The 12696-nt window shown below is 38.8% G+C and overlaps 1 protein-coding gene across 3 annotated transcripts in view; it reads left to right on the forward strand.

The window, feature by feature from the left end:
- The window catches only part of STARD3NL (STARD3 N-terminal like), a 47681-nt gene that overhangs the window by 18568 nt on the left and 16417 nt on the right, over positions 1-12696 (forward strand). For 2 of the 3 annotated variants that reach the window (XM_049893937.1, XM_049893939.1), the window contains exons 2-3: positions 5910-6192; positions 12257-12334. In XM_049893937.1, the coding sequence (XP_049749894.1) occupies positions 5968-6192; positions 12257-12334 (303 nt within the window). In that variant the 5' untranslated portion in view covers positions 5910-5967. Of the gene's footprint in view, positions 1-3363; positions 3449-5909; positions 6193-12256; positions 12335-12696 lie in introns of all 3 variants that reach the window. The other variant, XM_049893938.1, reaches the window with a different exon arrangement.

The raw sequence follows: 12696 nt of genomic DNA on the forward strand, positions 1-12696 counted from the left end.
CTGTAGAAACAGTGTATCAAGACCAAGCACAACCTGTCTGTGTACCAAATTTACTCTGTAGGCCATTGGATAAGATGATGACTAAGGCCTTTCTGAATTAAATATTTTCAATGTCTGTTATTCTGACATTCTTTCTTGGAGGAGAACATACAGTGTCCTGGCGAAAGCAGCACAGAGAAGGAGGCTGGATGGTTGGATTGGGAGGCTTGGTTTGGCTGTCACCAAGAGCACGTCAAATATCAAGAGTCCTTTTCTACTCCTGGAAACTCTGGTGGTGTAGTGGTTAAGAGCTACAGCTCCAAACCAAAAGGTCAGCAGTTCGAATCCATCAGATGCTCCTTGGAAACTCTATAGGGTAGTTCTCTGCCCTGTAGGGTTGCTATGAGTCGGAGTTGACTCGACGGCAGCAGTTTTGGGTTTCTACACCTGAAACGGTATGAGAAATTGGGAGATTCCTGTAAAGGTCTAGCTAAGTGGTAGCTACTGCTTCTGTTTACCATCTGGGCAGCATTAATTCTGTGCTGAAGCGAAGAGAGCTGGAATTGCGGCTGAGCTTTTGCACCCAGCACGGGAACAGATGCAGTAGAAGGATCCCAAAGATGCAAGCGATTCTCCAAAAGCAGAGGATCGCATTTTTTGTTGTTGTTTTCATGTAGAAGGAATATCATATTTTAGAAGCTGCCAGCATAAGTGTAGGGTAGAATTTTTCCTCCAGTTCTAGTAGTGTGGCATTCAGGAAAGAGAATAAGGCAGAAAGCAGCTTGCCCAGGCTGTAAGCACTGTTAAGTGGCCCTCGGATAAGCCCATGTAAGGCAGTACCACCTGTTCCCGACGTGTCATTAGGGCAACCTGTAGAAAAGTAAGAATGAATTACAGGTTTTTACTAGCCACAGAATCAGCTTAGAGCGTGTGTTGAAAAATTTAATATTTTCAAATTAATGTACTCTTTTTTGCTAACACTAACACAATGACTCCAAATCTCATCCAGGTCCCCCTTGAGAAGCTGATGAAAGCAGTATTCCCTCCTTTTAGAAAAATACAGGTAGTAAAGTAAATATTTTAGGCTTTGTGGACCATATGGTATCTGCTGAGACGACTCAATTTTGTAGTTATAGTGTGATAGCATCTGTAGACAAAAGGAATGGGTGTGGCTGTGTTCTTATAAAACATATTCAAAGACAGGCAGCAGGCCATTTTTGATCTGTAGGCCATAGTTTTCTAGCTCCTAGCTTAGAAGGTTGATGGCTAGATTGGAATATTAATCAGCAATTCTTTGCTCAGCTCCCCCTTTCCTTTGGGTGGAGAATACTTCCTGCTCTACTGCCTTTGGGCTTGGGTGAGCAGCCACGATGTATACAGAGATTATAAATTGTTTGCATGGTCTGCCTTATCTCTTGTGCTCTTGCCTTTGGCCATGAGAAGAGCACACCACGGTTGGGCCTGGTCCAAAGAGGATGATAGACACGGGGCAGATCTGAACCCACAGTTTGAAGCAAACTGCTGCCCAAAGCCTGAAGTAGAGTTGTGCAGCTGAGCCTATTCTAGATCAGTGGAACTTCAAACAACCTGCAGACCTGTGAGCTTAAGCATAAATCTTGCTTTAAGCTGTTGAATTTTGGGGTAGTTTGTTATGCAACGTAATTGTGACAATATCTGGCAACTATTATAGTATAGAGGGTAGTTACCCACCTAGATGAAACAGTTAAGACATCAATCTCTTTTTCTAAAACCAAATCAACAAAAGAGGATTCTCATCTCTTCATGCAGAGCCGAAAAAAAGATAAGGGGATATTTTTATTTTATGATTCTCCACCCTCCTCCCATGTTTCCCCGGCAGTTAGAATAAACCCTGAATTGTAGATTTAATTTCCTGTGTGTACAGCTAATCAGTACTTAACACCCTGTTAGAGAGCCTTAGCTTTCCTTAAGGCAGCCCCAGGGAGTATCTCAATACCAGGGATTGAATATTTAATACTTCTGAAATGACATCTGGGAAAATATCCAAGCTGTTTCTAAGAAATGAACAGTTGTGGTTTTCTGAATTCAGTGTTGATTTTGCAGCCTGCTGTATTCTGATCTGTGTGCTGGATGCTAGATAGAATTTATTCAGTTCATACTTGTTTTGTTCCTGCTGTGTGCCCTGTAGTGTGCTAGTCTTTGGAGATATAAAAAAATACAGAGAGAGAGGTGCGTAAAACAAATTCTGTTGAAAAAAATTAAGTGCACGAGGTCGTGGGAGAGACAGGCAAGTAGATGGATAATTGTAGCCCACTGTGGTAAGTAGTTCTGTAAGTGGCCTCTCCACAGTCCCAGGGGAGCTTGAAAGAGATGCACTTGACCCAGCCTGCGGATTGAGATGTGGTGAGGCTTTCAGGCGAGTCTTCCTGGAGCAATTGACACTTGGACTGATTCTTTCAGAAGGACACAGGATAAATTCCTGGAATCATAGACTAATAAGGGGCTTTAGGAATTGTTCTTCTCTTAATAATATAAATAATATTATATATTATTTATTACACATTAAAAGGAAGCTATCCCTCTTTTTAACTTGATCCAGGTCAGGCTGCTCAGAACAGTCTGTGTTTTGCATAACTTTATTATTGAAGCTATTGCAAGTATCTAAATTCTAGCTGATTAGTCATACATACCTTCGTACACAAACACACACCTCTGAAAAGTAATGTAATGGTTCTCATTTCCCAAGTCAAGTCTGTGTATAGCATTGTATAAATGTCATTTTTTAAATATCAAGCCACAGATTTCTAGGGTTGGTGTTTGACTTTTGTTGTCTTTTTGTATTTACAAGGAGTGGGCTTGTGAAAGGGGGACTGAGAGTATGAAAATGATCTAATTACCTTGCAAATAATTTTCCTCCTAAAATTAGTCCTCTGAGGTTTCAGTTTATTGAATTTACATTTTAGTAAGTGTAAGAATTTAAGTTAATTGTTTAATTCTATTAGTTGCTAGATTATTGAATGGGCTTAAAAATTTCCTAGGTTGATTTTTCTTAATGTAGAATGTGTCTGTACTCATCCAGGTACAGCTTTAGAGAACATTTCACCTTTCTTTTTCAGCTTCAAAATGTGTATTTGGTCACAGTAAACATACTATTCACATTCATTTGCATTTATTTTTCCAGAATTTACTCTTGGAATTCCGACAAATAACTTCAATGCTTTGCAAGCTTTGTTTTAAGAGCTGCTGTACTGGGGAATATGCTAGTGATACTCCTTCCACTGGGTTGTTGTTATACGATGGTATTGATCTCACTGAGACAGAAATCATGTAGAAATACTCTCAGTTTTTGACACTTTATGTTTTATTTTACAAAGCATTGAAGTGGACTCCTTTTGACCTTTTCAGAATGCTTTGCCGATTTGCTGACTCTGAGGAAACTTACCCAACAACTTAGAAGTTGTTACCTAAGAGTGCTTACATTAGCAGACAGGTGAGGAGAAGTCACGTGAATATTTCCAGGGAAACATCTGTCCAAGACTTTTAAAAATAAAGACTTTATTAAAAATAGCCTTTAAATTGAGTCTATCCCGTTTTAAATGTAGTATGTGCAAAATAGGAAGTTTGGAAACTGTAGAAAAGAAGAAATTGGGGGGAATATAACCTCATCAGCCAGAGATAATCATTGTTAACATATGAAATATTTTATATATTCTTTTAAAAATTCGGTTTTATGTTACAGAGTTGTGAAATATATCTATAAATAACCCAAGCAAATCTGTTACTGTCGAGTTCATTCCAACTCATAGTGACCCTAGAGGACAGAGAACTGTCCCATAGGGTTTCCAAGGCTGTAAATCTTTATGGAAGCAGCTGCTACATCTTTTTCCCTGAGAAGCGGCTGATGATTCCAACTGCCAAACTTTCAGTTAGCAGCGGAGCACTTAACCACTGCACCACCAGGGCTCTCTCTGTATATATGCATATATACACAAACACAGATATATATGTATGTATATTCTGTTAGTCACATTTTTAATCTAGTTAACATTGTAAGTATTTTCCAAGTTACTATAAATGTTTCATAAGCATTTATTTTAATGACTATACTATGAATATTCTGTTCTTTATCTAATTATTCCCCTATAGTTAGATATTTAGGTTGTTTTCTAATTGGGACTGTTACAGATACATTATGATAAAGTCGTTTTTAGTAAGGATTTTTATTTAAGGATAATATACATATAGAGAAGTGCACAATTCTTATTTGGAATTTTCACAAGTGAGTGTGCCACTAGATTAGTAAATGACCACTAAGTGGACACACCCATGTTACCACTACTGTCGTCAAGAAGAGAAATTTACCAAACTCCCTAAATGCGCTCCCCTTTTCCCCAAAGATAACTACTAGCCTGACTTATAACGCCGTAGATCAAACATTGAAGGTCTATAGTTTAATTTCCTTCAAGTTTCCAGAAGTAGAATTTACTAGATTAAAAGGTATGAATATTTTAAGTATGTTAGTTCATATAACCAAATTGGTTTCAAAAATGTCGTGTCATTTTATCACTACATTATATGAAAGTGTGGAAAGGACTTTAATTACTGAAATTGGGAAGGGAGAAGTTTAAGATAAAGTGTAGAGAAACAAAGTTCTTGAGAGTGAGTAGGACCAAGTAAGACTATATCACTTTAGGGAAGTGTCACAATATATTTCCAATTTCTGTTTTACCTACCTTGAAAAGGCTGTCCTTTATCTGAACATTGCCAGTCATTGCAGCAAAAGGAAAGAGAACCTGGTGAACTACACAGTCTCTTCAGACTTCTGGTCACAAGTAACGTAAACTTTTGCCTGCATTACATTGGCCAAAGAAATACAGGAGCTTAACATAGTAGGGGCATATAATCCCCCCACAAGGATGGGTACTGCAGGAGGGGAATGTGGAATACTTAGCAAATAATAATACCACCCACCACGCTTTCTGTTTAAGGACCTTGTCCCATCCGTGAGGAGATCAGATTGCTTAGATTACTATTCTTTACTCTCATTACAGAAGCACTTCCCGGCTTTAGGGGGGACCTGCATCTCCACATAGGGCTGTAGTTTCTGTAATCATCAGTGAGGTATTTGCATAGTGCTGAACTCTTTGGGGTACGCTCACATCTTTTTCAAGATGACGCTTAGTACGCTCACGTCTTTTCCAAGATGACACTTAGAAACATGCTTCTTCATTAAGCAAGAGACGATGGAGGAATGCTCAGTTCAGTTTATTAGGTACTTTCGGTAGAAGTGGTTCTCATTTTAAAGCATAGTGGCTTTAACCTTTGGAGCCCTGGTGATGCAGTAGTTAAGAGCTCGGCTGCTAACCAAAAGGTTGACAGTTCGAATCCACCAACTGCTCCCTGGAAATCGTGTGTTTCCTGTAGGGTCGCAACGAGTCGGAATCAACTCGATGGCAATGGTTTGTTTTTTTTTTATATAGCAAACAGTTCCTCTTTGGGAAACAGATGTTTTATAGCTGGAGCACACGTCTGGTTACATTTTCTCTGGGAAACTGTTCAGTCAGTGTTTTACTAGTCCATGGGTTGTGACAGTTTAGGACTGTAGGGGTTTTCTCGCTGGCACAGCAAAGGAACTGGCTGGGCTCTTTCACCAAGAGTCACCTTGCTCCAGGTCATCAGCCACACCTTGTAGTTTTGGTTAACATCCTGTCTCCAGCCTTCCCTACTATATATTTGCATTCTTCTTTATTGTTTTTTCCCTAAGTCATTTTTTAGTATTAGTTGATAACATCGTGAATTGCTTCTCATTTCACTTGCTTGTTATGTTGAAACTACCACAATCCTCAGAAACTACTGCCAGGTTACAGAAATAGTTGTGTGGTAGTGGGCATAGTGCAGTTGCATTAGGTGAGCTCTCATTTAACTTGGTGTCTCTCTTTTATTCTCCCTAGGTCTCTTCTCTCTAGGGATGGTGAAGTCAGCGAAACGCTCCTTTAATGCTCCTCCAGGATGAACCACCTACCAGAAGACATGGAGAATGCTCTCACTGGGAGCCAGAGGTCTCATGCTTCTCTGCGTGATGTCCATTCCATCAACCCCACACAGCTCATGGCCAGGATTGAGTCCTATGAAGGAAGGGAAAAGAAAGGCATATCCGATGTCAGGAGGACTTTCTGTCTGTTTGTCACCTTTGACCTCTTATTTGTAACATTACTGTGGATAATAGAGTTAAATGTAAGTTTTTTCATGACTTTTTAAGAATTATTTCCAGAGATAAATAATTTTCTCATTTTTTTCATTGTTTTTGCCTCATTTAGTGAGTTCCATCTTTTTCCAAATGAGGCAACATTTGGACTTTCACCAGCTGATTTGGACCTTTCTTGGCCTTTAATGTCATTGTTTAAAACAGACCTCATTAATTTAAAACTCACTTTGGGATTCTGACATTTGAATTCATGCTGTATCACAAAAATTGGCATCTACAGCCCACAGGCCTAATTCAGCTGGCCTATTTTTATAAATAAAGTTTTATTGGCATGCAGCCATGCCCCTCTGTTTATATATTGTCTGTGGTGGCTTTTGTGCTGAGTGGTTGAGTTGAAAAGTTACAACAGACACCATCTGGCTCACAAAGCCAGAGATGTTTACTATCTGGCCTTTTTCAGAAAAAGTTTGCCGACCATTGCTCCATACAATGTAGTCTGCTTTTTAAATATGTTTTAGATGTTGCTTCTACTTTTCTAGCTCCCATGTTTAGAATTTTGCATATGTGGTAGCTCAGTGGTTAAGCACTCGGCTGCTGAGAGGTTTGAGCCCACCAGCTGCTCTGCAGGAGAGAGATGTGGCATTCTGCTTTAATAAAGATTACAGCCTTGGAAACTCAGTAGGGCCGTTCTACTCTGTCCTATAGTATTGCTGTGGGTTGCAATCGACTTGACTGCAGTGAGTTTGTTTTTTTGGTTTATGCTTTCTTTTTTTTTGCAGAAGAGGTTATTTATTCATACTTTATCAGAAAGGTTGTCCTAGAAATGTTTGGAGGTTTCCTCTGTTTTGTCAGGCTTATATAGCAATTTTCATGAATTCAAATAATTGTTTATACCTGTGCTGTTCAATAGAAATACACTAGAAGCCTTGTGTGTAGTTTTAAATTCTCTGTTTACCGTATTGGAGCCCTCGTGATGCAGTGGTTAAGGGCTCAGCTGCTAACCAAAAAGTCAGCAGTTCAAATCCACCAGCCACTCCTTGGAAACCCTATGGGGCAGTTCTACCCTGTCCTGTAGGGTCGCTATGAGTCGGAATTGACTTGACAGCAATAGGTTTTTTTTTTTTTACCACGTTAGTAAAAGTAAAAGTATATAGGTGAAAAGTATTTTAATAATATATTTTATTTAACCCAATAAATCAGTTTTCTCCCTAAGACCTTGAGTCTGATTATTTATGTTCCTTCCCAGCTAATAGGTAAACTCTTCTAGAAGCCTTTTCTCGAAGACAAAAGTTGTCTGCTTCTTTCACCTTCATCAGTTAATTTACTTTCAGGAAATATGTGCAAAGACCTAGGTAGTAATAATGTTGGCTGCTGTTTATTATTAAGAGGTTCCTCTTTGCCAGGCATAGTGCTAGGTGCTTTATAAGGAATATGTAAAATGAAGAAATTTTGGACAGTTGTTGAGATTCTTAATTGAAGATGAATTTTATTGCCTTTTAATAGCAAATGCCAACATCTTAATCTAGACTTTGATTAATATTTTGGTTCATAGCAGTAATGCCAATTCTAGACCAGACTTTTAATCATTAGGGTCATTGAATCTCATTTAGTTTCATCATGAATCCTAACAGAGAAACAAAACTCATTATGGAAACATATTTACTGAGCTATATTTAGGCCTAATAATGCAAATGTTATGAAATCAGAACTTTCTACTCTTTACCATTTAATTTAGATAAGTTTTCTCTTATAATCAAGAATTAATGGATGAGAGTACATAGGGCCTAATTAATTGGATAATATTGAAGTCATTATTTTCCATACAGACAAAAGAAAACAGAAGGATGTGTAATACATAAAAAAAAAAAAAGGAGGTCTTATTTTACCTGAATTCCCAACACATAAGACCTACCCATTACAAAATCACAGTGTCCCTCTTACCCCACCAAAAAAAAAAGTTGAAGAATTTTTTAAGAATGTAAAAGAACCTAGAGATCATAAACCCAAAACCAAATCCATTGTCATCAAGTTGATCTCGACTCATACGAACTCTATAGGACAGAGTAGAACTGCCCCATAGGGTTTCCAAGGAGTGCTTGGTGAATTCGAGCTGCCAACCTTTTGGTTAGCAGCCGAGCTCTTAACCACTACACCACCAGGGTTAGAGATCATAGAATGGTAGAATTTTAATTCTAGAAAGGTCCATGACTAGATTTAGCAACCAATCCCTTTGGTTTACAGATAAGGAAATTAAGGTCCACAGATGATTCATGACCTGCCTAAATTCCCATGGTTAGTGGCAGAACTGGAATTTCATCCCAGATCCTGCAGTGCTGAGTTTATGTGTTAAAAGGGCTTTCTGCTGGGACCCAAGGCACCTGCAGCAAGCATGTAATGAAAATAAATGCTTTCACATGACAGAGGAAAATACTTAAAAAGCAAGTAACCAAGCACAGTGTTTGACTCTGCGCTTTAGAAGATGAGATTTCTTCCAGAATCACAATAATATACATGAGTCTACTCTTTCTGTTCACAGATTTTTCTTTTGTAAATTTAACACAATGGATATGCCTTATTTTTGTTTGAAGCAAAAGAAGCCAGTAATACGATATAGCAATACAGGCGTGTTTCTTCTTCCTGTTTCTTCCATATGTACATAATAAAGAAAATATTTAAAATACTGCATTTTAAAGGAATAAGATGTTTTCAAGACTAACGTGTATAATGAGAGATGAAAAAGAAAAAGAAATGCTTCTTTTAACAGGAAAGCATTTTTAAGGGGACAGAGTTAAAAAATATTTTAATGACAGCACAAAGCCAAGGCATTCATTGGTTTGCCTCTAATATCACTAAAAAAAAAAAAAAAAAAAAAAAATCACTATGTGCTTTTATTTGAGGGGAAGCCATGAAGTAGAGTTTTGGTGGGGGTTCACGGGTCTGGTGATCACACTTCTTGTTTCCCTCCTCTCGTATTCCCTTAAGAAAGTGTAAATGAAGCGAGCTGTACCCTGTTCTTGTTCATCAGAGGGGATCTGTTCATGTCTATATGCGACATAAATTCAAAATCATCAGGTCTAGCAATTAAATGTACTTTTATCCTTGTTTTTCCACTGACTACCAGTTTCCCCAGTTGTAAAATGAGAAAATCAAAGGTCTGTGATCTTTAAGATAGTTCACCATGACTATTTTAGTAATTTTTTTTTTTAACATCCAATTTCTAGTTCTATTTTTTTCCAATTATTGATCCTGACCTGGGTTTTTCATGACACCCAATAGTATTCATTTTCTTTTGATATCTGACTCCTTAAGTTGCTACTCACCCAGATCCACCGTTTTCTAGTGTGTGCCAGAGCACCGGCTTCTGATTTGGATGTTGCTAGGTCCACAAAAAAAAACTATGGGATTTAGAGTTTAGCTGGAAGACATAGCACATGTTTTACACTGCCCTGTAATGTGGGCATTTTAAGAAAGGAAAGAAAATGTCATAAACAGGTGCGTAGGCCGTTAGAGAAGTATCAGGACCAGGCTGTTCAACATGAAAAAGTACTTTGCCCTCATTATGCTTTCCAACTTAGCTGTTTTCCTCCCTGCTACCAGGCAGCTAACTCCCCTGGACTGAAGGGGCTGGGCAAGTCCAAAAAAGCCTAATACTACCTTGGTTCATTTTATGTCTGAAAAACCTAAGGGCAGCTGATCTCTTCTGGGCCAGTTGAAGGGATGGTTCTAATTTTGTCTTGGGTTTCCCTTGGTCTACCCTTGAGTTGACTGATTTTCCAATTTGGATCTGAAATTCACTTTGGCTTGTATTCCTGAGGAGTCTACATTTCTCCAGACTCTTTAGACTGACAAGAACAGTAATCAAAGTGACAGTAGAAGGGAAATTGTTGGGTTTGGTTTTGTTTTTAAAGCTTGGACACTTTGAGACCATGGCCTAAAAAAAAGGCCGTTATCAATGCTTATTTCCTGCTGGGATTTCCTACTTTATAATTTTTTTTTGGACTGTGGTGTACTAGAAAATGTCAGAACACTTCTGATTTTTTTTTATTGTGCTTTAAGTGAAAGTTTACAAATCCAGTCAGTCCGTCATACAAAAACTTATGTACACCTTGCTATGTACTCCTAACTGCTCTAATGAGACAGCACACTCCTCCTTTCTACCCTTTATTCCCTATGTCCATTCAACCAGCTCCTGTCCCACTCTGCCTTCTCACCTTGCCCCTAGACAGGAGCTGCCCACATAGTCTTATGTATCTACTTGACACAAGAAGCTCACTCCTCACCACTATCATTTTCTGTCTTATATAATCCAATCTCTATCTGAAGAGTTGGCTTTGAGAATGGTTCCAGCCTTGGGCTAACAGAAGGTCCAGGGACCATAACCTCCAGGGTCCCTGTAGTCTCAGTCAGACTGTTAAGTCTGGTCTTTTTACGAGAATTTGAGGTCTCCATCCCACTGTTCCCCAGCTCCCTCAGGAATTCTCGGTTGTGTTCCCTGTCAGAGCAGTCATTGAAAACACTTTTAATTTGACCTAGAATCACCATTACCGCTCTGTAGCCTTAGGCACACTGTTTAAGTTCTCTGGGCCTTGATTTCTCAGTCATTTAACTGGACTAATACCTGTCTTGTCTTCCTCCTGGGTTCTTGTGAAGATCAAATGAAAAGATATATATAGCAGCTCCTTGGCAGTTTTAAAGCGCTATACAACTATACATTATAATTTCATATTAACTAAGATAAATTTAACCCAGAATGAATGAAAATCTGTTAGTTCCTCTTCTCTCTTTATTATTACATTTGTTTCAGGTACATGTCTGATTCTCTTATCCCACAGTCGCCATTAATAGTGTTATAGTTACACTGTGATAACCAAGGATAACAGAAACTCAGATTAGGGAGAGATAGGGCAAGTTGGAGTTTTCTGAGGGAGTATGTGGAGGACATGTGAATTGGATGTGGAAAGATGGATGGGACTGAGGATAGACAGACGATGTGGGGTTGGGCTGTGGGAGCAGTGGGGAGAGGGTGTGGAGACCAAGGTGAGCGGAAGCACTGAGACAGGAGTATGCTTGTGTGTATTTGTGCGTGTGTGTATGTGTTTTGAAGTGGGTAGGGACAGAGTCAGAAAAAATAATAGCTTAGCTAGAAAGTAAGGTGCCTAGGAAATGAGCTTGCATAGGTAAGATAATGCCATGTTATTGAAATTCTTAAAAGCTATATACAAGTGTTTAGACTCACTGTAATAGTGAGCTGTTGTAGGTTCTGGAGCAGATAAGAAACATGGTTTTGAGATCTTCCAGAAGTTAACGACTCCTGCTTTTCTCCTCCTTCATCTCCGTAAACACCCAGATACTCAGGCCAAAAATGAAAACTCATCCTTGATTGATTTGTTTATTTTGTATTTTTCATCTGCATTTAATCTAACAGTAACTCCTGTCAGAATTCCTCCAAAATATATTCCAAATGTGACTGCGTGTCTCCATTTCTACTGTTACCACCCTCAACCAAGCCAGTGTCATCACTTATGCAAACTGCTGCTCCATGTTCCTGATTGGTTTTCCTGCATCTGCTCTTGCCCTCCGTCCAATTTATTCTCCTCAGAGTAGCCAGGTGACCTTTGAAAAACATAAATCAGATGGTGTCACTTTCTGTTTAAAATCCTTCACTGGCTTACCAAAGTTTAGGATAAAATCCAAATGCTGTGCCCTGTCTTGCAGAGCCTCCCAGTAGCCTCTGAGACTACTTCTCCCACCTGCTGTTACTGGCCCGCCACAGATCAGCCACTCTTGCTTCCTTCTGGTCTTAGGAAGGACCAAGTTATTTTCCATCTTGGGGCCTTTATGCTAGTTGTTCCCTCTATATGAACTACTTTGTTCTTAATTACACGTTTATATTTATTGAATGAATGAATTCAGAATTAAGTGGGAATGCCATTCAATACTTTCTGTTGCAACTCTGATGTTCTTGTCTTCCATATTTTAACGTTTCTGGGTTCTAAGAAGATAGGCAGACAAGTACATATCAGACCTTACTTGTGTGTTCTTTTGTATTATTTCCACACAAAGATCTCTCATTGGTTTTACTTCTTACTCTAGGTGAATGGAGGCATCGAGAGCACGTTGGAGAAGGAGGTAGTGCGGTATGACTACTACTCTTCTTATTTTGATATATTTGTAAGTATTTTCTGTTTTATATTTTCTTTTAGACGTGATGAAAACAAAAGGCAAATTTCCTTTAAATAATAGGCCCCAAAGTCTATGCCATTCTTTTTTTTCCCTTGAATGCTGTGTTTCCCTCTCCTTTAGTTATGGGCCCATTCAGTACTCCTTCTCTCTTGCTGAGCTAGAGCTATCTGGTCATCTCAAGAAAAAAGGATTAATGGGAGATGATGGAGGGCGGCAGAAGGAGCCACTCCCACTTCCGTGGAGGAGATTGTTTATTTTTTCAAACGGATGAAATAATGCACCCTTTGATATACCCTAATGATCAAAAGAATTCACCTATTTATATAATTGCACACTGAAAAATGATGTTT

Source organism: Elephas maximus, chromosome 8, assembly GCF_024166365.1.
Source record: "Elephas maximus indicus isolate mEleMax1 chromosome 8, mEleMax1 primary haplotype, whole genome shotgun sequence".
NCBI classification, from domain to species: domain Eukaryota; kingdom Metazoa; phylum Chordata; class Mammalia; order Proboscidea; family Elephantidae; genus Elephas; species Elephas maximus.